General features: G+C 53.7%; 1 protein-coding gene across 3 annotated transcripts in view; it reads left to right on the top strand.

The window, feature by feature from the left end:
* The window catches only part of LOC119978527 (xin actin-binding repeat-containing protein 2-like), a 68,796-nt gene that overhangs the window by 36,112 nt on the left and 8,534 nt on the right, over nucleotides 1-24,150 (top strand). For all 3 annotated transcript variants that reach the window (XM_038820235.1, XM_038820236.1, XM_038820237.1), the window contains exons 2-4: nucleotides 12,436-12,548; nucleotides 15,102-15,195; nucleotides 20,945-23,204. In XM_038820235.1, the coding sequence (XP_038676163.1) occupies nucleotides 12,436-12,548; nucleotides 15,102-15,195; nucleotides 20,945-23,204 (2,467 nt within the window). The remainder of the gene's footprint in view (nucleotides 1-12,435; nucleotides 12,549-15,101; nucleotides 15,196-20,944; nucleotides 23,205-24,150) is intronic.

Below are 24,150 nucleotides of genomic sequence, written 5' to 3'. Positions count from 1 at the left end.
CGTTGGGGTGGCAGGAGCGGCCGGGGTCAGCAGGAGTCAGCTGACTTACGGGAGTACAATGAGAGGGGCAACGCAGCTAGGGGGGCCCTAACTAGGGGGGGGGGGGCGTGCGGGAGACGCGGGCACGTGGCTGGCCTAGGAACAGCTACGGCTGATTGGCGGGGGGGGGGGGGGTTGGGGGGGCAAATAGCCCCCCGATTCGGCTGGTCACTGGTGGTATGATTAGCATAGCTGCCTGCCATTGCTGCAGAACACCGGCTTACCATTGGCCCTGGTCGGTCATGTGCCTCTCGACCGATTGGTCGAGACCAGTCATGTGACGGCTCCCCGATTGGTCGAGATGCTGAGTTAACCCCGCCTCCAGGGCGGGGAATAAATACCCAATACTCCCGGCGGTCGTCCATTTACTGTAGTCGACCGCAGGGCTAACATCTAGCTGATTAAAGCCATACTTTTGTACAGCAACTCGTCTCGCGTTCAATTGATGGTTCATCAATTTAATCAGCTAGAGTTTTGAAAATGGAGCTCCGGATCAAGCCCGAATGCCTCCACATCAGCCCGCAAACTCAGAACGCATCGGAAATCTTCAAACATTGGCTGGCGTGTTTCGATGGTTACCTGGCGTCCGCAAGCAGCCCCCCCACCATGGCACACCAGCTTCATATCCTCCACTCCAGCGTGGGCATGGCGGCCTACGCGATGATAGGGGAGGAAAAAGATTACGACGCGGCCATGGATAAACTGAAAGGACAGTTTCTTAAACCGGTAAACAGAGTGTTCGCCTGATATCTGCTGGCTACCAGACAACAGCTCCCCGGTGAGTCCCTAGACGATTTTTACCAGGCCCTCGCTGTCCTGGGGAGGAATTGCTCCTGCCTCCAAGTTTCAGCCACGGAGCACATGGAACTTTTAATCAGAGATGCTTACGTGGCTGGGATGCAGTCTGCCGCTATCCGCCAGCGGCTGCTGGAGAAAGCCGACCTCAGCCTAACTGAGGCACGGACTCTCTCCACCTCCCTGGAGGTCGGCGACTTAAACGCCCGCGCCTATGCCCCCAGCCACGCTGCAGCTCCCTGGGCCTCCTGGCACGCTTCCCCACCGCCATCCGCCGCTCCCGGCCCCCCTCAGGCCTGCGCCGCGGGACGCCCCGACAAGTCCGCGGGGCCCCGCTGCTATTTCTGTGGGTTCGCAAAACACCCTCGCCCGTGCTGTCCGGCCCGTTCCGCCCTCTGTAAGAGCTGCGGGAAGAAGGGCCATTTTTCGTCGGTCTGCCAGGCCAAATCGGTCGCTGCTGTACCGCGCAGCGACCGGGGATCCCCCCCCCTCCGGGCATTTCCGGGCCCTTCCAGCGCACCGCACCAATCTCTCCCCCCCCCCCCCCGCCCCCGGACCCCTGCGCCCGGCCTGCGCGCCTCTCTGCCCCCGCTCTCAGCTGCTCCGATCGGCCCGCCGGCACCGCTAACCCCGCCCCCAGCAACCACGAGGGTCCTGCGGGCGCCGCCATCTTGGGCCCCGGACGCCACGTGCGGGTCCTGGGCACCGTCATCCTGGACTGGCACACAAGGTCCTGCCAGCACCCACTCTGCCGCCGCCGACTACGACGATGGATCTTCTCCACGGCTCGCGGCCATTCAACTCATCCAGTCACGGCCACGCACGCTCGCCAAAACAACAACGCTGATCCACCTCAGCGGGCACAAGACGGACTGCCTGCTGGAATCCGGGAGCACGGAAAGCTTCGTACACCCTGCCACGGTAAGATACTGCGCGCTCCCTGTCCACCCTGTAAAACACAAAATCGGGTTAGCCTCAGGTTCGTACTCCGTCCGCATCACCGGCTGCTGCATCGCGGACCTCACGGTCCAAGGGAAGGTTTTAAAAAATTACAAACTCCTTGTCCTCCCTGACCTTTGCGCACTGGCACTCCTAGGACTGGACTTCCAGTGCAACCTGCAGAGCTCGACCTTCCAATTCGGCGGCCCTATACCCCCCCTCACTGTCTGCAGCCTCGCGTCCCTCAAAGTGGACCCCCCCTCTTTGTTTGCTAATCTCACCCCCGATTGCAAACCCGTCGCGACCTGGAGCAGACGGTACAGCGCCCAGGACCGGACCTTCATCAGGTCCGAGGTCCAGAGGTTGCTGAAGGAAGGGGTCATCGAGGCCAGCAACAGTCCCTGGCGAACCCAAGTGCTGGTGGTCCGGACTGGGGAGAAAAACAGGATGGTCATCGACTATAGCCAGACCATCAACCGGTTTACGCAACTGGACGCGTATCCTCTTCCCCGTATTTCCACCATGGTAAACGAGATCGCGAAATACAAAGTCTTCTCCTCTGTGGACCTCAAGTCCGCTTATCACCAGCTCCCCATCCACGCGAGTGACCGCAAGTACACTGCGTTCGAGGCTGATGGGCGCCTCTACCACTTCCTCAGGGTTCCATTCGGTGTCACAAATGGGGTCTCGGTCTTCCAAAGGGAGATGGACCGAATGGTCGACAAGAACGGATTACGGACTACCTTCCCGTACCTCGATAATATCACCATCTGCGGCCACGATCAGCAGGACCATGACGTCAACCTCCGAAAATTTCTCCAAACCGCAAAACTCCTTAACCTCACGTACAATAAGGATAAGTGCGTGTTTAGCACCGACCGCCTAGCCATCCTCGGCTACGTAGTGCGTAACGGAGTGATAGGCCCCGACCCCGAACGCATGCGCCCCCTGATAGAACTCCCTCTCCCCAATACCCCCAAATCCCTCAAACGCTGCCTGGGTTTCTTCGCTTACTACGCCCAATGGGTTCCCAATTACGGCGACAAGGCCCGTCCCCTCATTCAGTCCACGACCTTCCCGCCGTCGTCAGAGGCCTGCCAGGCCTTTAGCCGCATCAAAGCGGACATCGCAAAGGCCACGATGCGCGCCATCGATGAGGCCCTCCCCTTCCAGGTCGAGAGCGACGCATCAGAAGTAGCTCTGGCGGCCACCCTGAACCAAGCGGGCAGACCCGTGGCCTTCTTCTCCAGAACCCTCCAGGCTTCCGAACTCCGCCACTCCTCAATGGAAAAGGAAGCCCAGGCCATAGTCGAGGCTGTGCGACATTGGAGGCACTATTTGGCCGGCAGGAGGTTTACCCTCCTCACAGACCAACGGTCAGTAGCCTTCATGTTCGATAATGCACAGAGGGGCAAGATTAAGAATGACAAGATCTTACGGTGGCGGATCGAGTTGTCCATGTACAACTATGATATCTTGTATCGTCCTGGGAAGCTCAATGAGCCTTCCGATGCCCTGTCCCGCGGTACCTGCGCCAGCGCGCAGATAGACCGCCTCCGCTCCCTCCACGCAGACCTCTGCCATCCAGGGGTGACCCGCCTACACCACTTCATTAAGGCCCGCAACCTGCCCTACTCCATCGAGGAAGTCAGGACAGTAACCCGTGACTGACACATCTGCGCAGAGTGCAAACCGCACTTCTACCGCCCCGAGCGCGCGCATCTGATCAAAGCATCCCGCCCCTTCGAACGTCTCAGCATAGACTTCAAGGGGCCCCTTCCCTCTAGCAACCGCAACATTGACTTCCTGACGGTAATCGACGAATACTTCCGCTTCCCCTTCGCCATTCCCGGCCCCGACATGACCACATCGACCGTCATTAAGGCCCTCCTCTCCATCTTCTCCCTGTTCGGCTACCCCGCGTACATACATAGCGATCGGGGGTCGTCCTTTATGAGCGACGAGCTGCGTCAATTCCTACTCAACAGGGGCATCGCCTCTAGCAGGACGACCAGCTATAACCCTCGGGGTAACGGACAGGTCGAGCGGGAGAATGGTACCATCTGGAAGACCAGACTGCTGGCCCTCCGGTCCAGAGATCTCCCTATTTCCCGATGGCAAGAGGTTATCCCCGACGCCCTACACTCTATCCGCTCACTCCTGCAACTAATCAGACACCTCATGAACGTCTTCTTGTTTTCCCCAGGAAGTTGTCCTCCGGATCCCCTCTCCCGACGTGGCTGGCCGCCCCCGGACCCATCTTGCTCCGGAAGCATGTGCGGGTGCACAAGTCCGACCCGTTGGTGGAACAAGTCCAGTTACTCCACGCTAACCCGCAGTATGCGTACGTGGAGTACCCCGACGGTCGGCAGGACACGGTCTCCCTCCGGGACCTGGCACCCGCCGGCGTGCGGCCTTCCCCCCCCTTCACTACAGACTGGTCTTATTCCCCCAGCGCCCCACCCAGGCCACCCCTTCCCCATCCATGGCGTCTCCACCACCAGCCCGGGGTACGGAGACAGTTCAAGGATCATCGCTCCCGGACTCCAGCACGTCAGCGGAACCACCAGCATCGGCTGAACCAACGTCGCCAACTCCACTGCGGCGGTCTGCCAGGACGTCACGGGCATCGAAAAGGCTGATCGAGTCTATTTAACTTTCAACAACACCATGGACCTTGTATGGACAGTATGTACTGTTGTTAAATGTCTGGGTCAGTGGGAAGCCAAGGATACATTTTTTTTTTCCTTCTCTCGCTACTAATCATACCACCAGCCGCCCCCCCCCCCCCCCCCCCCCCCCCCCCGGCGTCTTTCTCCGCAAGGGGTGAATGTGGTGGTAGTCCCGGAGGAAGGGCTGCTGTAGTTCTCCGTTAAATATCATCCATTTCACAGCAATTCTGTTTTTCTGCAAATACAAAACAGGTTTGGTGAAAGTAAACAATAGTTTTGTTTTGTATTTGTAAAGGTTGTTTCCTGTTAACTGACTCACCTTAACACAACAGAAACCTGTCAAATGTGTCAGTGTTGTAAATGAAGCTGTTATTTAAGAATTGTGACACATTAGTCCGAGTTGGAACCAACGCAATGCAAATCACGTCTGTAAAATATATTTGAACCTTTTGGCACAAACCTCATTAAAATTGCAACTGGGTTTCCTTAATGCTTCAGAGAGTTGCAAGCACCGCTTCATATTGCCCTATCGTCAGATCTCTCCGGACAAAACTCTCGGAATTTCCCCACCCTTCAGGGTTGAATTACCGTCTGCCACCGAACCCTGTCAGTCTCCATTTCCCCAAAGACAGTCCAGCGAATTTTTAAAAACAGTTTTGTTGGATTCTGTCCAGTGACGGACTGTCACATTATGGGGCCACATTTATCTTCATTTGTGGGTCCCCCCCCCCCTCCAACCCCACCCTTGCCCCACAGAACGCAAAAGCGCAAGCACAAAAATACACAAATTAATACCTGATTTTGTGCTTTTTAATTGTAAAAACACACCGTACTCATTTCCCCCCAGCTCTGCCCCCCCCCCTCCAGCTCTGCCCCCCCTTAGCTCTGCCCCCCCAGCTCTGCCCCACCCTTCCAGCCCTGCCCCCCCAGCTCTGCCCCCCCAGCTCTGCCCCCCCAGCTCTGCCCCCCAGCTCTGACCCCCCCCCCAGCTCTGACCCCCCCCAGCTCTGACCCCCCCCAGCTCTGACCCCCCCAGCTCTGACCCCCCCAGCTCTGACCCCCCCAGCTCTGACCCCCCCAGCTCTGACCCCCCCCCCAGCTCTGACCCCCCCCCCCAGCTCTGACCCCCCCAGCTCTGCCCCCCCCCAGCTCTGACCTCCCCCCAGCTCTGACCCCCCCCAGCTCTGACCCCCCCAGCTCTGCCCCCCCAGCTCTGCCCCCCAGCTCTGACCCCCCCAGCTCTGACCCCCCCAGCTCTGACCCCCCCAGCTCTGACCCCCCCAGCTCTGCCCCCCCATCTCTGCCCCCCTTCCAGCTCTGTCCGCCCCCTTCCAGCTCTGTCCGCCTCCCCAGCTCTGACCCCCCCAGCTCTGACCCCCCCAGCTCTGACCCCCCCAGCTCTGACCCCCCCCAGCTCTGACCCCCCCCCGCTCTGACCCCCCCCCAGCTCTGACCCCCCCAGCTCTGACCCCCCCAGCTCTGACCCCCCCAGCTCTGACCCCCCCAGCTCTGACCCCCCCAGCTCTGACCCCCCCAGCTCTGACCCCCCCAGCTCTGACCCCCCCAGCTCTGACCCCCCCAGCTCTGACCCCCCCAGCTCTGACCCCCCCCAGCTCTGACCCCCCCAGCTCTGACCCCCCAGCTCTGACCCCCCCAGCTCTGACCCCCCCAGCTCTGACCCCCCCAGCTCTGACCCCCCCAGCTCTGACCCCCCCAGCTCTGACCCCCCCAGCTCTGACCCCCCCCCCAGCTCTGACCCCCCCCCAGCTCTGCCCCCCCCCCCCAGCTCTGACCCCCCCCAGCTCTGACCCCCCCCCAGCTCTGACCCCCCCCAGCTCTGACCCCCCCCAGCTCTGACCCCCCCAGCTCTGACCCCCCCCAGCTCTGACCCCCCCCCAGCTCTAACCCCCCCAGCTCTGACCCCCCCAGCTCTGCCCCCCCAGCTCTCCCCCCCCAGCTCTGCCCCCCTCCAGCTCTGCCCCCCCAGCTCTGCCCCCATCTCAGTCCCCCCCAGCTCTGCCCCCCCAGCTCTGCCCCCCCAGCTCTGCCCCCCCAGCTCTGACCCCCTCAGCTCTGACCCCCTCAGCTCTGACCCCCCCCCCAGCTCTGACCCCCCCAGCTCTGACCCCCCCCCAGCTCTGACCCCCTCAGCTCTGACCCCCCCCCAGCTCTGACCCCCCCCCAGCTCTGACCCCCCCAGCTCTGACCCCCCCCCAGCTCTGACCCCCCCCAGCTCTGACCCCCCCCAGCTCTGACCCCCCCAGCTCTGACCCCCCCCAGCTCTGACCCCCCCAGCTCTGACCCCCCCAGCTCTGACCCCCTCCAGCTCTGACCCCCCCCAGCTCTGCCCCCCTCCCAGCTCTGCACCTCCCAGCTCTGCCCCTCCCAGCTCTGCCCCTCCCAGCTCTGCCCCCCCCCAGCTCTGACCCCCCCCAGCTCTGACCCCCCCAGCTCTGACCCCCCCCAGCTCTGACCCCCCCCAGCTCTGCCCCCTCCCAGCTCTGCCCCTCCCAGCTCTGGCCCTCCCAGCTCTGACCCCCCCAGCTCTGCCCCCCCCCCCCAGCTCTGCCCCCCCTTCCAGCTCTGCCCCCTTCCAGCTCTGCCCCCCCAGCTCTGAACCCCCCCCCCAGCTCTGAACCCCCCCCCCAGCTCTGAACCCCCCCCAGCTCTGAACCCCCCCCCAGCTCTGAACCCCCCCCCCCCAGCTCTGAACCCCCCCAGCTCTGAACCCCCCCAGCTCTGAACCCCCCCAGCTCTGAACCCCCCCAGCTCTGAACCCCCCAGCTCTGAACCCCCCCCAGCTCTGAAGCCCCCCCAGCTCTGCCCCCCTCCAGCTCTGCCCCCTCCCATTCCAGCTCTGCCCCCTCCCATTCCAGCTCTGCCCCCCCATTCCAGCTCTGACCCCCCCCCCCTCCCAGCTCTGTCCCCCCCCCTCCAGCTCTGCCCCCCAGCTCTGCCCCCCCTCCAGCTCTGCCCCCCAGCTCTGCCCCCCCTCCAGCTCTGCCCCCCCTCCAGCTCTGCCCCCCTCCAGCTCTGCACCCCTTCCAGCTCTACCCCCCAGCTCTGACCCCCCCAGCTCTGACCCCCCCAGCTCTGACCCCCCCAGCTCTGACCCCCCCCAGCTCTGACCCCCCCCAGCTCTGACCCCCCCCAGCTCTGACCCCCCCCAGCTCTGCCCCCTCCCAGCTCTGCCCCTCCCAGCTCTGCCCCTCCCAGCTCTCCCTCTCCCAGCTCTGCCCCTCCCAGCTCTCCCCCTCCCAGCTCTGCCCCTCCCAGCTCTGCCCCTCCCAGCTCTGCCCCTCCCAGCTCTGCCCCCCCAGCTCTGCCCCCCTCCAGCTCTGCCCCCCTCCAGCTCTGCCCCCCCAGCTCTGCCCCCCCCAGCTCTGCCCCCCCCAGCTCTGCCCCCCTCCAGCTCTGCCCCCCTCCAGCTCTGCCCCCCTCCAGCTCTGCCCCTCCCAGCTCTGCCCCTCCCAGCTCTGCCCCTCCCAGCTCTGCCCCTCCCAGCTGTGCCCCTCCCAGCTCTGCCCCTCCCAACTCTGCCCCTCCCAGCTCTGCCCCTCCCAGCTCTGCCCCTCCCAGCTCTGCCCCTCCCAGCTCTGCCCCCCCCAGCTCTGCCCCCCCCAGCTCTGCCCCCCCCAGCTCTGCCCCCCCAGCTCTGCCCCCCCCCAGCTCTGCCCCCCCCCCAGCTCTGCCCCCCCCCAGCTCTGCCCCCCCCCAGCTCTGCCCCCCTCCAGCTCTGCCCCCCTCCAGCTCTGCCCCCCTCCAGCTCTGCCCCTCCCAGCTCTGCCCCTCCCAGCTCTGCCCCTCCCAGCTCTGCCCCCCCAGCTCTGCCCCCCTCCAGCTCTGACCCCCCCAGCTCTCACCCCCCAGCTCTCACCCCCCCAGCTCTGACCCCCCCCAGCTCTCCCCCCCCCCCCCTCCAGCTCTGCCCCAGTTCCAGCTTTGCCCCCCTTCCAGCTCTGCCCCCCCAAGCTCTGATCCCCCCTCCCAGCTCTGCTCCCCCTTCCAGCTCTGACCCCCCTTCCAGCTCTGACCCCCCTTCCAGCTCTGACCCCCCTCCCAGCTCTGACCCCCCCCCCCCTCCAGCTCTGCCCCCCTTCCTGCTCTGACCCCCCTTCCAGCTCTGCCCCCCCCAGCTCTGCCCCCCTCCCAGCTCTGCCCCCCCTCCCAGCTCTGACCCCCCTCCAGCTGTCTTCACACCCCCCCCAGCTCTGACCCCCCTTCCAGCTCTGCCCCCCTTCAGCTCTGACCCCCCCCCAGCTCTGACCCCTCCCCCAGCTCTGACCCCCTCCCCCAGCTCTGTTCCCCCCCCCCTCCAGCTCTGCCCCCCCACCCCCTTCCAGCTCTGTCCCCTCACAGTTTTATATTCATCTCCGGTTTTCCCCAATCCCAGCTCTGTCCCTTCTCCCTGTTTTGCCAGCCCCCCTCTTCCAGTTTTGTCCTCAGCCCTGGCCTGAGGAGCGGGTTGCCCCGTTCTCCTTGGGGGATGTTTACTCTTACATCCCAACTGGCTGTGTCTCCTCTCGCTTCGTTTCACCAATTGGCAAAAGAGTAAGTTGAGTAAACCGAGATCTTCACTTTGACATCTTCCTCTCTGCCTCGGAGTCACCTCAATGCTCATTACCGTTTTTTATAAATATGTTTATGGGATGTGGGCGTTGCTGGCTGGGCCCAGCATTTATTACTCATCCCTGAGGACAGTTAAGAGTCAACCCCATTGCTGTGGGTCCGGAGTCACGTGTAGGCCAGACCGGGTAAGGCTGGCAGATTTCCTTCCCAAAAGGACATTAGTGAACCAGATGGGTTTTTACACCAATCGACAATGTTTTCATGGTCACCATTTGACTTTTAATTCCAGCTTAGTCTTTTTTATTGAATTCACATTTCACCTTCTGCCCTGGTAGCATTTGAACCCGGGGGCCCCGGGTCTCTGCATTACTAATCCAGCGACAGTACTGCCTCCCTGAATGTGTTCCTACTCTGAGCGGACTTAACTTCTCAGGCCTCGGATGTCGCTCTGCTGACACAGTAAGAAGTCTTACAACACCAGGTTAAAGTCCAACAGGTTTGTTTCAAACACGAGCTTTCGGAGCACGGCTCCTTCTTCACCTGAAGAAGGAGCCGTGCTCCGAAAGCTCGTGTTTGAAACAAACCTGTTGGACTTTAACCTGGTGTTGTAAGACTTCTTACTGTGCTCACCCCAGTCCAACGCCGGCATCTCCACATCATGGCTCTGCTGACAGGCTAATGACCCAATCAGCCAAGACAGAGCTATCAGGCCCTGACAGGTGCACGGATTATGGCCGGCAACCCCCCCCCCTCCCCCCATTGGTCAGCGCCCTGTGCCTAGGCACAGTTAGTTTCATTGTAAATCCACCTCTGATTCTGTCAGTATCGAGTCTGCTTGTCAACACTGCCTTTTGTTCTTCTTTTCTACTCCTACAAAAATTCACTTTAAAAGTTTTTACTAAGGGGACCCATCCATTTCCTAACTTCTCTTTCAACCGTTGCTTATGAGTGATGGTGATTGAAGGTTTGGAATGTGGAACAACTGATTAAGGGCCAATACTTTCCTGTTGTCATCATCTATGTCAGTGTTTCTCAAACTTTTTCCTCGGGACCCACTTTTGCCAATCGGCCGACCCTTTGCGACCCACGCCAGTCGACCTTCGCCACCCACTGCAGCTGACCTTCGCGACCCACGCCAGCCGACCTTCGCGACCCATGCCAGTCGACCTTCGCGACCCATGGCAGTCGACCTTCGCGACCCACGCCAGTCGACCTTCGTGACCCATGACAGTCGACCTTCGCGACCCATGCCAGTCGACCTTCGCGACCCACGCCAGTCGACCTTCGCGACCACACCAGCCGACCTTCGTGACCCACGCCAGCCGACCTTCGCGACCCATGCCAGCCGATCTTCATGACACAGGCAATGTTCTGTTACTTTTAATGCAAAAGTGGAGCCTGCTCAGCCCTCACGATCTCAGGAGGAGAGGGCAATGCACATATCAGGAGCAGAATTGAGCCGGTCCTTGTGTACCATCGTCATCTTTGTGAAAATGGAAAATCGAACCTCGCACATGTAGGTCGTTGTGAAGGGCAATAGCAACAAAATGCTTGTTTTACTCAGCGCTGGATACTCCTGGGAGATGCTACTCCAGAATGCTGACAACCTCATGGTCAAATCCCCAGCAAGACCCCCGATGTGCACTCAAGATTGGTTCATTAGTTTGTGAATCAGTGGCAAATGGCGCCCATTAAGGCCTTGCTGGTGAGGCCGGTGAATTCTGGGCCCTGGGTGAATTGGTTGAGCGCATTATTAAATGAGCCTAATGTTGGACCTATATTGGAACAGTTTGGCCAGGGTTATGGCAAGTTCTGAAGCACAAGTCTTTAGGGGCTTTTTACAGTAACTTTATTGAAGCCTACTTATGACAATAAGCGATTATTATATTATATTATTATTCAGTGCTATTGCCAGAATATTGTCAGGACCCATAGACTTTGCAGGATCCAATGCATTCAGCTGTTTCTTGGTAACACGTGGAGTGAATCTAACTGCCTGAAGGCTGACATCTGTGATACTGGGGACCTCTAGAGGAGACAAAGATGTATCATCCACTCGGCATTCCTGGCTGAAGATTATTGCAAATGCCTCAGCCTTATCTTTGCACAGATGTTCGGGGCTTCTCCATCATTGAGGATGGGGATATTTGTGGAGCCTCCTCCACCAGTGAGTTGTCTAATTATTCACCACCATTCATGGCTGGATGTAGCACAACTTCAGAGCTTAGATCTAACCCATTGATTGTGAGATCACTTAGCTCTGTCTACCACTCACTGCTTTTGTTGTTTGGCATGCAGGTTTTGTAGCTTCAACAAGTTGACAGCTCATTTTCAGGTATGGTTGATGTTGCTGCAGGCATGCTGCAGGGCCGACAGGGCTGGGCTTTGCTGTTGTAGTTTCTGGTGCCTCGGTCGATGCTGGGTGGTCCGTCCAGTTTCTTTTTTGTTCCATTTGTAACGGTTGAATACAAACAACTTGAGGGGCTTGCTGGCCATTCCACAGTCAACCACATTGTTTCACGTTCTTGCAGTTTCTGCTATTGATACTTTAAAGGGTCTGGATGATTGACACTTATTAGGCTGAAAAAGATTTGTTTAAGAAAATGGAAAATGTTCAGTGCATTTTAAAGTTTTTAAAACATCATCCTATTGTCATATTGGGTTCATTGGTTCTATACCGTGGGTGAATGTGCCTGGTAGTATAATAGCTTGGTGGGGTGAATAGAAGGGCCACAGGATTTGGGAGGGAGACACATCTTAGTATGGGGGCATGAGGAGCTATAGGGGATGGTGGGGATGCTTTGGCCTGGGTAGAATGAGCAGGAATGTTTGAATAAGACATTTTGAAACTCCCTATCAAAGGGTTCCCTCATATAGACTAAAGTTCAGGTCACTTCTGAGGCTCCATGAACATAACTCTTTAAAAGGCTGTCCCGACGCCATGAAAACTGTGGAGTTCGAGGACACGGCTGTCCTCGCAGTGGACCAGCCAGAGCGAGGACACAGGATGCAGGCACACAACCCAAACCAGACCACTCACTTAAAGGGCACTGATAAAAATTGGGAACGCCAGGAATGGGGATCACAATCCTGGAATGGGACCTGACCACCGCTTTTTAAAGTTCCGTGGAGTCGCGCTGATTCCATGGAGATACAGACCAATGTATCCTTCATTGATTTTGTACCATCTTTGGAAATACATCATTGTGAAACACCTTGGAGCGTTACTCTGTGAATGGTGCTCTGAACCAAAGCTGTTCCTGTTATCATAATTAGCATAATTATCCTCAACCTATTTTATTCATGAACCACTGAGAACGTGATGCAGCTAATATTTTTTTCTGAACAATTAGAATCTGAGTAAATGTTTTGTTCATTAAAATTGCATTGATTGAGTTTCAGCACCTATGTTTGCTTTCAGACAAACTCGATGACATTCTAGCAGCTTCCATATCCAGTAACGGAGCGATGAATATGGTGACGGATTCTGGAACTGCAAAAGTGAAACAGCGCCCAACCGTCAAGCTCGCCATTGTAATGTTTGATTTTAGTTTTTCTTTACAATGCTTCAGAATCAAAACAAAGTCTATTATTGTCAAAAACGGTCATCGGTGTCAACTCACAACCCTGTGCTTTAGTGAGGCTGCAGTAATTGAAGATTTTGCCTTAAAGAAAACTAAGTGATTTGTACCAAATTTCTGTTGCTGCAGTCTTAAGATTTTGCACAAATGAAAATGTGGGTGCAGCTAGTTTGACATGTAAAGATATGTTGCAGGACCTGTACAGTTCCTTTGGCTTTGTTGAAAGAGATGTAAAATGTTTACACTGATCAGGACACTTGTCTCCAAAACTTTGGACTGTTCACATGAACCAAACTGTTTAATATGCGAAACAAAATCCAAACTGATGTTGGTTGGTTTCCAGTGGTTGACCCAGAATCGTATCCACAGCATCTGTCAGGCTAAATTCAAACTTTATAATACAGGTTTCACTGCTTTAAGATAAACTGGGCCAGATTTGTCAGTAAAAATAAGAGTCAGGCTAACAGTATTCTCTAATTACGTGAAAATCAGGACACAACTTCCAGTCATTGCACGTGCAGTTAAATGCAGAAATCAAGAAATTATTGTCTGACTTTCCCTGTCCCTCCAAAGGTTGCACGGCGATATTCTGCTGACTGACCTAACATTCAAATACATTGAACATCATAAAAGTTGCTACACTGAACTGACGATATGAATTACATTACCAAACAACTTAACCTAGAACTGAAAAGTGTGAAGTCTCATTTCTTCAGATTTTAATTTTAATGTTTTTAAAACACTTTTTCTTAATATTTTGCTTTCAATTTATTTTTTTATCTCTTTCTTAATCTCATCTTTTATTCCTGTACTTCACTTTCTATACCTGACTTGACGCTAAATGACTCTTCCTGGTTTAGTCTCTGCACTGTTCATTCATAGTTTTTTTCATGTGATTGGTGAAGGCAATAGACAGTTGCTTTCCTTGTTTGCTTCGGTCTTGGATGCTCTGTAGAGGGCATACACGTATTGACTATTTAATTTACAATAACTCCCAGTGGGAAATCCCCATAGAAGCTCTGTGTGTAAGTTTAACAACATTGAGCCTATTGCATTGAATCTCAAGATGGTAAATGAGGCTTCACAAAATTTTTGGTTAATTGGAAAAACAAATTTCAATTTAGAGAATTTATTTTGTATTGTAAGTTGTTTCTATATGCAACCCAAATATATGCAAAAAATGAAAAGTTCCTAAATGGACAAAGATGTTCAGAATAATGAAGGGTTTTGATCAGTAAATAGGGAAAAGCTGTTCCTGTGGATTGATAAATTGGTACTGTGGGTATAAATTCAAGTTCATCATGAAAAGAATGAAAAGGACGTTTAGACGATGTTATTTACGCTGAAATGATTATGGAAGAAAAATGCTTAATAAGAAAGTGAATAAATACTTGAAAAATCAAAATATGGGGCAGTACGGGAGAGCCTAGGGGCTAATTAAGCCAAATGGCCACCTTCTGTTCAGTCACCTCATCAGATTGTGGAAAGGACTAAGGAACTGGGTTTTTTCCCAATTTAGCGTGGCCAATCCACCTACCCTGCACATCTTTTTGGGTTGTGGGGGTGAGACCCACACACACACGGGGAGAATGTGCAAACTCCACATGGACAGTGACCCGGGGCCTCGGCACCGTGAGGCAGCAGTGCTAAGCACTGCACCACCCTGCTGCCCGAGGAACTTGTTTGTTCAATACCTGTCCATTTGCTACAAGTGTAAATTCAATCAGATGGATTATTATCAAGCATTAAAAAAAATAGAAAAAATTCCAGTGTGCCATTTGCAATTTGTTTGATTTACCACCATGATCTCAGTCATGTGATTATCCACAGGAAATAACAAATAATGTCTCATTAAATGTTCCAGTGTAAACAAACAGAGCACTCGATGTTTAAAAATGAAACAGACGCCCCACATAAATGGTGGAGGGAGAATGAACATTAATTCATGATGCCTGTTAGTTACTTAATCACCCATACTGGTAGGATGAATTTTGTGTTAAGTGCTAAATACAGTATGATGGATTTCTGCTCATCTCCCAATCTTCTGCTATAAGTTTGGGAAACCCAGAAAAATGGTACAAGTGGCTATTTAATGGTACAAGTGGCTATTTAAGGCACTTCCCTGGGGTTTCTGAAAATCTCCCATTGAAAATGTAACAGGAGCTTTGAAGAACAGCTCCGACTGTTACGCGGGATACCACCCAACCGGCTTTTAGTTCAACCTCAAACTTCCATTGTTCAAAATACCATTCACCAATCCAGTACAAAACCAGGCATCAGATTGGCTCGCCAGTTACATTGCCTTCATGAACATGACTTTTCAAAGCTAAAATATAGAAATACATTAAACAAATATTGTTTAACTCCTGTAACTCCATTCATTTGTTTAAACTATACTCTGATTTACAGAGATGAAAGTACATGAGCAGTTTAACCTGTGTCTGATGTGGATGAGCAATCATTCAATATATAAATAGAGAACAAATGAGTTAATTTTTCTTTACAGCCGTTCCAGCGAAATTCAAAGTTTGCTGTTCCAACTCCGACACTGCCGGACCGAACACTCTTTTCCAAAATTCCAAGAACATCAGTGATGTCAGGTATATGTTGGGTTGAGATGTTTTAGCTTTGCTGACAGTCCATCATTGGGGTGGGGTGGGGGGGGGGGGGGGGGGGGGGGGGGTGGGGGAGGGGGGGTCCAGTAGTTACGTTTTGTGCTATTATCTGGGATTATTTCAGGTGATTTATTGCATAATGGCTCCACCCCACAAGTTCATGCAATTTATGTCATTCCTGCTACTGTCTAGCTATCAATTTTTAAAAAAGCATAACTTGTTGAGTTGGTATATTTTAATAATTCTGGACAGATGACTTGGAATGGATTCTAGCATTTGTAAATTGCTTGAGAGGCGCCCCATCTATTTTCCAATCATCTCTTCTAATATTGTAGACTGTAAGATGATAGAAGAGAAAACAGGCGCAGGTGCCAGGCGCGTGTATTACCAGGTGTGTGGTTGTGCCAGGCGCATGGTTGTGCCAGGCGGGTGGTTGTGCCAGGCGGGTGGTTGTGCCAGGCGGGTGGTTGTGCCAGGCGGGTGGTTGTGCCAGGCGGGTGGTTGTGCCAGGCGGGTGGTTGTGCCAGGCGGGTGGTTGTGCCAGGCGGGTGGTTGTGCCAGGCGGGTGGTTGTGCCAGGCGGGTGGTTGTGCCAGGCACGTGGTTGTGCCAGGCGGGTGGTTGTGCCAGGCGGGTGGTTGTGCCAGGCACGTGGTTGTGCCAGGCGCGTGGTTGTGCCAGGCGGGTGGTTGTGCCAGGCGGGTGGTTGTGCCAGGCAGGTGGTTGTGCCAGGCGGGTGGTTGTGCCAGGCGCGTGGTTGTGCCAGGCGCGTGGTTGTGCCAGGCGGGTGGTTGTGCCAGGCGGGTGGGTGTGCCAGGCGGGTGGGTGTGCCAGGCGGGTGGTTGTGCCAGGCGGGTGGTTGTGCCAGGCGGGTGGTTGCGCCAGGCGGGTGGTTGCGCCAGGCGGGTGGTTGTGCTAGGTGTGTGGTTGTGCCAGAGCAAACTGCAGCATCATTAAAATGGAGGCCAATCTGGGGAAAAACTAAATTGAAAGTAAGCACAGGAACTCCAAGAAAAAAAGTTGCTGTATTCTTGGACATTAAAAATGGTCTGGATAACATAAGGTTCATGCAATTGTTCCCTTTTTTTGTTAAATTTAATCTTTTATTCTAACAGCAGGTTTCTCTTTCGTCTTTTATATACTTTTTGACATTGATTTTCATTTTTTTCTAGTTTCTCCCTGTGCAACTTTTGTTTTTACTATTACATCCCAAAAACTTCTGTTGTCCTCTACCTTAGTGGGGGTAGAGGTGAGCTGGGAGCTTCTCTTCCTGAGCATTGTCCATGTGAAGTATTTCACGCAATATTGAGTGAGGGGGAAATGATTGGCCTTCATTTTGATGCTACTGCATTCAATTGGACTGTTGATGCTCACTCCAAGGCTGGAAGATTAATAATGTAGTCACTTGGGGGAGGTAGTGGAAGGCAGTGTAAGGAGAAATGAAGGTGAGAAAACTGGCAGCAAAAGTCACCTTTTTTATGATCATGGTCATTTGTTCTTTTGGATAGAGTTCTGCAAAGGTTGCGTGAAACCCGAGTCCTTGGACGAGATGCCCCATCCCGCCAGCCCTGTTATCCAGCACGGCGTTCCCTAGCCGGCAACGGGATTCTCCATCCCGCCAGCCCTGTTATCCAGCACGGCGTTCCCTAGCCGGCAACGGGAGTCTCCATCCCGCCAGCCCTGTTATCCAGCGCGGCGTTCCCTAGCCGGCAACGGGATTCTCCATCCCGCCAGCCCTGTTATCCAGCGCGGCGTTCCCTAGCCGGCAACGGGATTCTCATCCCGCCAGCCCTGTTATCCAGCACGGCGTTCCCTAGCCGGCAGCGGGATTCTCCATCCCGCCAGCCCTGTTATCCAGCACGGCGTTCCCTAGCCGGCAGCGGGAGTCTCCATCCCGCCAGCCCTGTTATCCAGCGCGGCGTTCCCTAGCCGGCAACGGGATTCTCCATCCCGCCAGCCCTGTTATCCAGCATGGCGTTCCCTAGCCGGCAACGGGATTCTCCATCCTGCCAGCCCTGTTATCCAGCACGGCGTTCCCTAGCTGGCAGCGGGATTCTCCATCCCGCCAGCCCTGTTATCCAGCGCGGCGTTCCCTAGCCGGCAACGGGATTCTCCATCCTGCCAGCCCTGTTATCCAGCACGGCGTTCCCTAGCCGGCAGCGGGATTCTCCATCCCGCCAGCCCTGTTATCCAGCATGGCGTTCCCTAGCCGGCAACGGGATTCTCCATCCCGCCAGCGCGGCGTTCCCTAGCCGGCAGCGGGATTCTCCATCCCGCCAGCGCGGCGTTCCCTAGCCAGCAACGGGATTCTCCATCCCGCCAGCGCGGCGTTCCCTAGCCGGCAGCGGGATTCTCCATCCCGCCAGCCCTGTTATCCAGCACGGCGTTCCCTAGCCGGCAGCGGGATTCTCCATCCCGCCAGCGCGGCGTTCCCTAGCCAGCAACGGGATTCTCCATCCCGCCAGCGCGGCGTTCCCTAGCCGGCAGCGGGATTCTCCATCCCGCCAGCGCGGCGTTCCCTAGCCGGCAGCGGGATTCTCCATCCCGCCAGCGCGGCGTTCCCTAGCCAGCAACGGGATTCTCCATCCCGCCAGCGCGGCGTTCCCTAGCCGGCAGCGGGATTCTCCATCCCGCCAGCGCGGCGTTCCCTAGCCAGCAACGGGATCTCCATCCCGCCAGCGCGGCGTTCCCTAGCCGGCAGCGGGATCTCCATCCCGCCAGCGCGGCGTTCCCTAGCCAGCAACGGGATTCTCCATCCCGCCAGCGCGGCGTTCCCTAGCCGGCAGCGGATTCTCCATCCCGCCAGCGCGGCGTTCCCTAGCCAGCAACGGGATTCTCCATCCCGCCAGCGCGGCGTTCCCTAGCCGGCAGCGGGATTCTCCATCCCGCCAGCCCTGTTATCCAGCACGGCGTTCCCTAGCCGGCAGCGGGATTCTCCATCCCGCCAGCGCGGCGTTCCCTAGCCAGCAACGGGATTCTCCATCCCGCCAGCGCGGCGTTCCCTAGCCGGCAGCGGGATTCTCCATCCCGCCAGCCCTGTTATCCAGCACGGCGTTCCCTAGCCGGCAACGGGATTCTCCATCCCGCCAGCGCGGCGTTCCCTAGCCGGCAGCGGGATTCTCCATCCCGCCAGCGCGGCGTTCCCTAGCCGGCAGCGGGATTCTCCATCCCGCCAGCGCGGCGTTCCCTAGCCGGCAGCGGGATTCTCCATCCCGCCAGCGCGGCGTTCCCTAGCCGGCAGCGGGATTCTCCATCCCGCCAGCCCTGTTATCCAGCGCGGAGTTCCCTAGCCGGCAGCGGGATTCTCCATCCTTCCACCCAGCCAATAGGAATTCCCATTGTGGCCACCCCACGCTGTCGGGAAAACCCCAGGTGTGATACCGTTGCTGATGAAACGGAGAATCCCGCTGCTTGTACTTGAAAATTCCAACAATGTCCTTTTTCGTTTAAGATGCGGAACCACCAAATGACATTTGTAACTTCAGTAAACACTGGAGCGAAAAAAATCTATTGTCATTCCCATGCTGGAGTAAGTTAAACTTCACCATGTACATGCAATGGGAGCCAGGCAAGATATTTTAATCAAAGCATTTATTTTCACACACTGTTTTAATAATAATAATAGCCTTTTATTGTCGCAAGTATGAAGTTACTGGGAAAAGCCCCTAGTCGCCACAGTCCATCGCCTGTTCGGGGAGGCCGGTATGGGAATTGAACCCACGCTGCTGGCCTTGTTCTGCATTACAAACCAGCTGTCTAGCCCAGACCTAAACCAACTTTGTGTGGGACTAATCCATCTAAATTGATTTTTGTGATCCTCGGGTGCATTGTCCAAACGTAACTGTATCCCATATAAGGCAATGGCAGGGAATCTGGGTCCAGAAAGTCTGGCTTCATCCGGGCAATGCACAACAATCGATCCATTTGAATGGAACCGATTATCTTCCAATCTCTTGTTTACAGGACAGCCTCAGACTGTCTGTCCAGTATTCAAACTTGGCTGTTTGACTTTCCATCAGGCCTGTTTGACTCGGGTTTCAATTTAGTGCCCAATTGTACCTTGGGCCTAGAATTCAGGCCGTTGGCCATTTTTACCAGACTGTATTAACAAATAACCTCTTGCTCCATGCAGACTGGCTTAGTCTGACAGTTGTGTACAAAATTAAATAAGTGCTTAATGTGAGTTTGTTTTTACGTCATAGCATTATAAAAACAAATCAAAAAATCTGATTCTTCAGTCGTAAAGGTCAAGGACTGACTCAGTTTGAAAGGGAACAATTCTGATTAGTGACCATAACATTGGAAGTACAATGTGGTTTCTGTAAGAGTGCTTCAGGGCAACCAACTTGATTCTCGGTCTTGGTTGTGGCAAACTATTTAGACAAATCAAAGTTTCACTAGTGAGGAGATATTTGTAAAATATTCAGAAGTTGGAAGCAAAGGAAATTATATTTTCCCGATGCTTGACCACGCACTCATACCCCCCCCCCCCCCCCCCCCCCCCCCCAACCGCCCTGGCACACAGAGCTAATGAATACTGGACTGCAAACCGGTTTTCAGGGTCTTTTATCCTATTTAACATTTTCCCGGGATTTCCATGCTGTGTTACATGCCAGATCAAAGGTCAGTGTTTGGGTGCATGTAGTGTAACTTCTGGCATGATTAGTCCGGCATCCCGCCTCATTTTTAACTAGGCGCCTCTACACAGAGAGATACAGAAAGATTGTACAGTGGAATTGTCCCCCAAGCCTGTTTTGGCTTACTGTGGTCTGCAATGGTGCCAGGGAGTAGAGTAAGGACAGCCTGGTAGTTTTGGGAACTTTAACCACCTTCTCCCCAGTAGGATCGAAGCCAATCCCCATAGCAGATAGGGCTAGATGCTTACCTCCTAAATATGACATACAATCACGGGCCTGAAACTACTCCTGATTTTATGCCTTATCTTGTACTTGGCAGAAGGAACAACTAGGGATGGGACTGGGTGGGGATATTCCCTGGGGAACTGGAAATGACTCTGGATGGGAAACCACAGTGGTCCTATACGTGGACAGGAGCAGCTATGTTTCAGGTGCATTGCTCCTGTATGTATGGGGGGAATGGAAGGAACAAAAAGTTTGCCAAACATAATTATGGAAATGGAGCAAGAGATGAGAGAAAATAATTAAAAATAAATATTATAAATGAATGCGACAGTTCACCAGAACCTGGCGGAATCTGGACTTTAGATTAGTCGGGGAAACAGTTTGTCGGACATAATAACATAAACAAATAATTAAGACCCTGTGTAATAAAATTAGACGTGGATACTGCAATAGTTGTGGGTTTTCCAATAGATCAGGCAGTATCTGTGATGTGGAGAGAGAAACCACGTCACAATAACCAGATTGGAACTGAAAGATGTTAGAGGTGAACAACTTTGAAGCATGTATAGAGCCAGAAGATTTGGGGTAAGAGATTAATAAAATAAATAGGGAGAAGACAGCTATGGACCAGGAATATGGCAGAAGAAAGCCAAGGAGTTAGAAGCAAAGTTATTGAAATGTTCCAATTTGGGACAGTAGCATTAACACAACTCTCATCAATCTCTCAGAGAAAACATTTCAGGGAGAGGACCTGAGGAGGACTGGAGCAAAGATTGTTCTAGAGAATCTCATGGTGCTTAAATACGTATTACCAAACATATTACCCTATTGCCGAAGATAAATTTGAATAATTATTATGTTTGCATTATGTAGGTAACGATATGAAACTCAGCGACAACACGCCTAATGTTGGAGACCATGGACAGAGTGTCAAGATGCGAGGCGATGACTGGATTCCACCACCTCCACCCATGGCTCCTCCACCACCTCCAACACAAAATACTTTTCAACATCCACTAACCACCCATTTGCCTTATGAAGTGGCAGTTCCACCACCTCCAAATATGGCTCCTCCGCCGCCGCCGCCCCCTGTAAACATGGCATTGCAACAGCAACCTGCTCCAACCTACCAGCCTCCTGAAACTATCTTTTCACCATCTCCCAATATGATTCCTCCACCACCTCCAATAATGGCACCTCAAAAATCTCTTCCAAAGGTTGAACAATTCCCCAAAACATCTGCCCCATCAGTTCCAAAAATGCCACCTCCTCCACCTCCCCTCTTGCTTCCACCTAATGATTACTCTCTCCCCTCTTCTCGGCAAAATGATGTTTCCAAACCTGATCAAATTAACCATCCTAAAAAATCGCCACCGCCTCCTCCACAGAGGGATATGATGCAACATAATAACTTTCCTCAAAAACCGGCAAGGGATGCGTCTTCTTTCAAATTCTTTTCAAACACTTCACAAACGTCAGTTGCAAATACTAAATCTTCGCGTGTGGCTGGATCTCCTGAAGTGAACTCTCAGCCGCTGATTGCGTCGACTTTCAATCCGAAAGCAACAGCAAAGCTTTTTGGGTTTTCTAACCCAGTTAACAAATCAGAAAGCTCATTAGATTCTGACTGGCAGAATAAAAGCAAGTCCATGATAGTCATGAAAGATGCTGAGCAGTATCCAATGGACCACACCGCCTATGTGCTCAAGACGGACAAACCAAATAAAGGCACTGAACATGCAACGATGAATAAGATGCACAGAGATTCTGTTCCATATAAACCACAGAAGCCAGCTCGCAAGAACAACCTGTCAATGCAACAATCTAAATCATTCCAAAATAAAGGAGTACATCCCACACATTCTGGTTCTTCCACAGATCATTCCATGACAGATGGAAAAGAAAACACTTGGAGCAAAAACATGGATCTTCAGCAGACCAGTACATGCCCAATTCACAATTCAACCAACACTCCGAGTTTCTCCAGTAATCCGCCTGTTTCAGCTGGAATGGAATTTGAGAAATACAGAGCGGAGCAGAAACCCAAATCCACCATGAAGAGGGATTTTGAAAATCAGAGCTCCTCAGAAAATCCTATGTTCGATTTTCAGTCCCCTAAATCAGTCGAGAATCCAAAGACTCCAGAATCTCCCCCAGAACAAACTTTAGCATCAACAGAGCGGAATACCAGTCCGCGTTCACCACTGGCTCTTCTTGTGGCCGCAAAGGAGCGAGATTCCAGTAAGAACCAAGGACTTCACAAAATCAGCTGCGAAATCCCAAACTTATCCTTGGGAGGTACTCGGTACATAAAGTCAGCAACTTCAAATACAATTCACATCACACCAGTGGCTGATAACAAGGAATCTTCCTTGTTATCACACGCAGAGGGAGATACTACACCAAAAAACAAGCACGTGGACGACATACTCCGTTCTCTAAACAGCGCTGAAAAAAGTGGCAAATGGTCAAAACCTTCACTCCACTCGACATCCTGTCGAATTTCAGAGCTAGAAGACACTGAAAACGATGTTGACATGTCGTTACTTCTAATCCCACCTCCACCAAACTTTAGCGATGCAGAGAATGAAAAGCCCTCCATGGGGCTCCTGCCACCTCCATTTGAATTTTCCAACCACGATGATAATCAAGATTATTCTTTCCAACCAGAAAGAAAAGTGAACAATGAATCTGGGGTCAACAATCTGCACAATTCAAACAGAGGGCTTTCTATACAGCAACCCACTCCAGATCCACCTAATCACAAGAACAGCCTAATCAATAAAAATTCTTCTTCCATGAACAAATTTCCGTTAAACCCGGTGTTGACTCCTGCCAAAACAGGCTTTAATAAGCAAAAGCCATCAATAGGAGAAAAGTCCACATTCGTGGATAGTGCTGTTATGAATGGAGGTTCCACAAAATTCCATAATTCCAAGCAAGTTTCAGATTCTCATACCTATTCCCATTTAATGTCTAAAACATCTGGGAAAAATGTGTCCAAGGTGGGACCACAGCAAACAGAAACTGTGCCAACAACAAACCACCTACTAGCGAAGAATAAAGTTATGGATGAATTGCAGTCGAAGGTACAAGGTTTAAGCACCAAATCTTCTGCTGCTGCATCTCCAAGGTGAGTTTAAACATGTCCAGGTGGAGCTAAAAGAAAAACCAGTTTAAGAACAAAGTTGAAGGAAGCCAACAGTTTAGCTGAATCATACAATATACTTAATGTCTTTTCGGCTTTTACTAATTGTTCAAGTCTTACAGCAGGAGATGCTTCGCTGGTGTCGAGGGAGTGCCACTCCGCTTCACTGCAGTGTCGAGGGAGCGCCACTCCGCTTCACTGCAGTGTCGAGGGAGCGCCACTCCGCTTCGCTAGTGTCGAGGGAGCGCCACTCCGCTTCGCTAGTGTCGAGGGAGCGCCACAACCGCTTCGCTAGTGTCGAGGGAGCGCCACTACTCCGCTTCGCTAGTGGTCGATGGGAGCGCCACACCGCTTCGATAGTGTCGAGGGAGCGCCACTCCGCTTCGATAGTGTCGAGGGAGCGCCACACCGCTTCGATAGTGTCGAGGGTAGCGCCACCCGCTTCGATAGTGTCGAGGGAGCGCCACACCGCTCGATAGTGTCGAGGAGGGGCGAGAATGCGCCCACTCGCTTCGATAGTGTCGAGGGAGCGCACACTCCGCTCACTGCAGTGTCGAGGGAGCGCCACTCCGCTTCGCTAGTGTCGAGGGAGCGCCACTCCACTTCGCTAGTGTCGAGGGAGTGCCACTCCACTTCGCTAGTGTTGAGGGAGCGCCACTCGCTTCGATAGTGTTGAGGGAGCGCCACTCCGCTTCGGATAGTGTCGAGGGAGAGCCACTCTGCTTCGATAGTGTCGAGGGACGCCACTCCGCTTCCTTAGTGTCGAGGGAGCACCACTCCGCTTCACTGCAGTGTCGAGGGAGCGCCACTCCGCTTCGATAGTGTCGAGGAAGCGCCACTCCGCTTCGTTAGTGTCGAGGGAGTGCCATTCCGCTTCGATAGTGTCGAGGGAGCGCCACTCCACTTCGATAGTGTTGAGGGAGCGCCACTC

The sequence above is a fragment of the Scyliorhinus canicula genome, chromosome 15 (genome assembly GCF_902713615.1).
Source record: "Scyliorhinus canicula chromosome 15, sScyCan1.1, whole genome shotgun sequence".
Lineage (NCBI taxonomy): Eukaryota > Metazoa > Chordata > Chondrichthyes > Carcharhiniformes > Scyliorhinidae > Scyliorhinus > Scyliorhinus canicula.
This window is presented reverse-complemented; position numbering and strand designations above follow the sequence as displayed.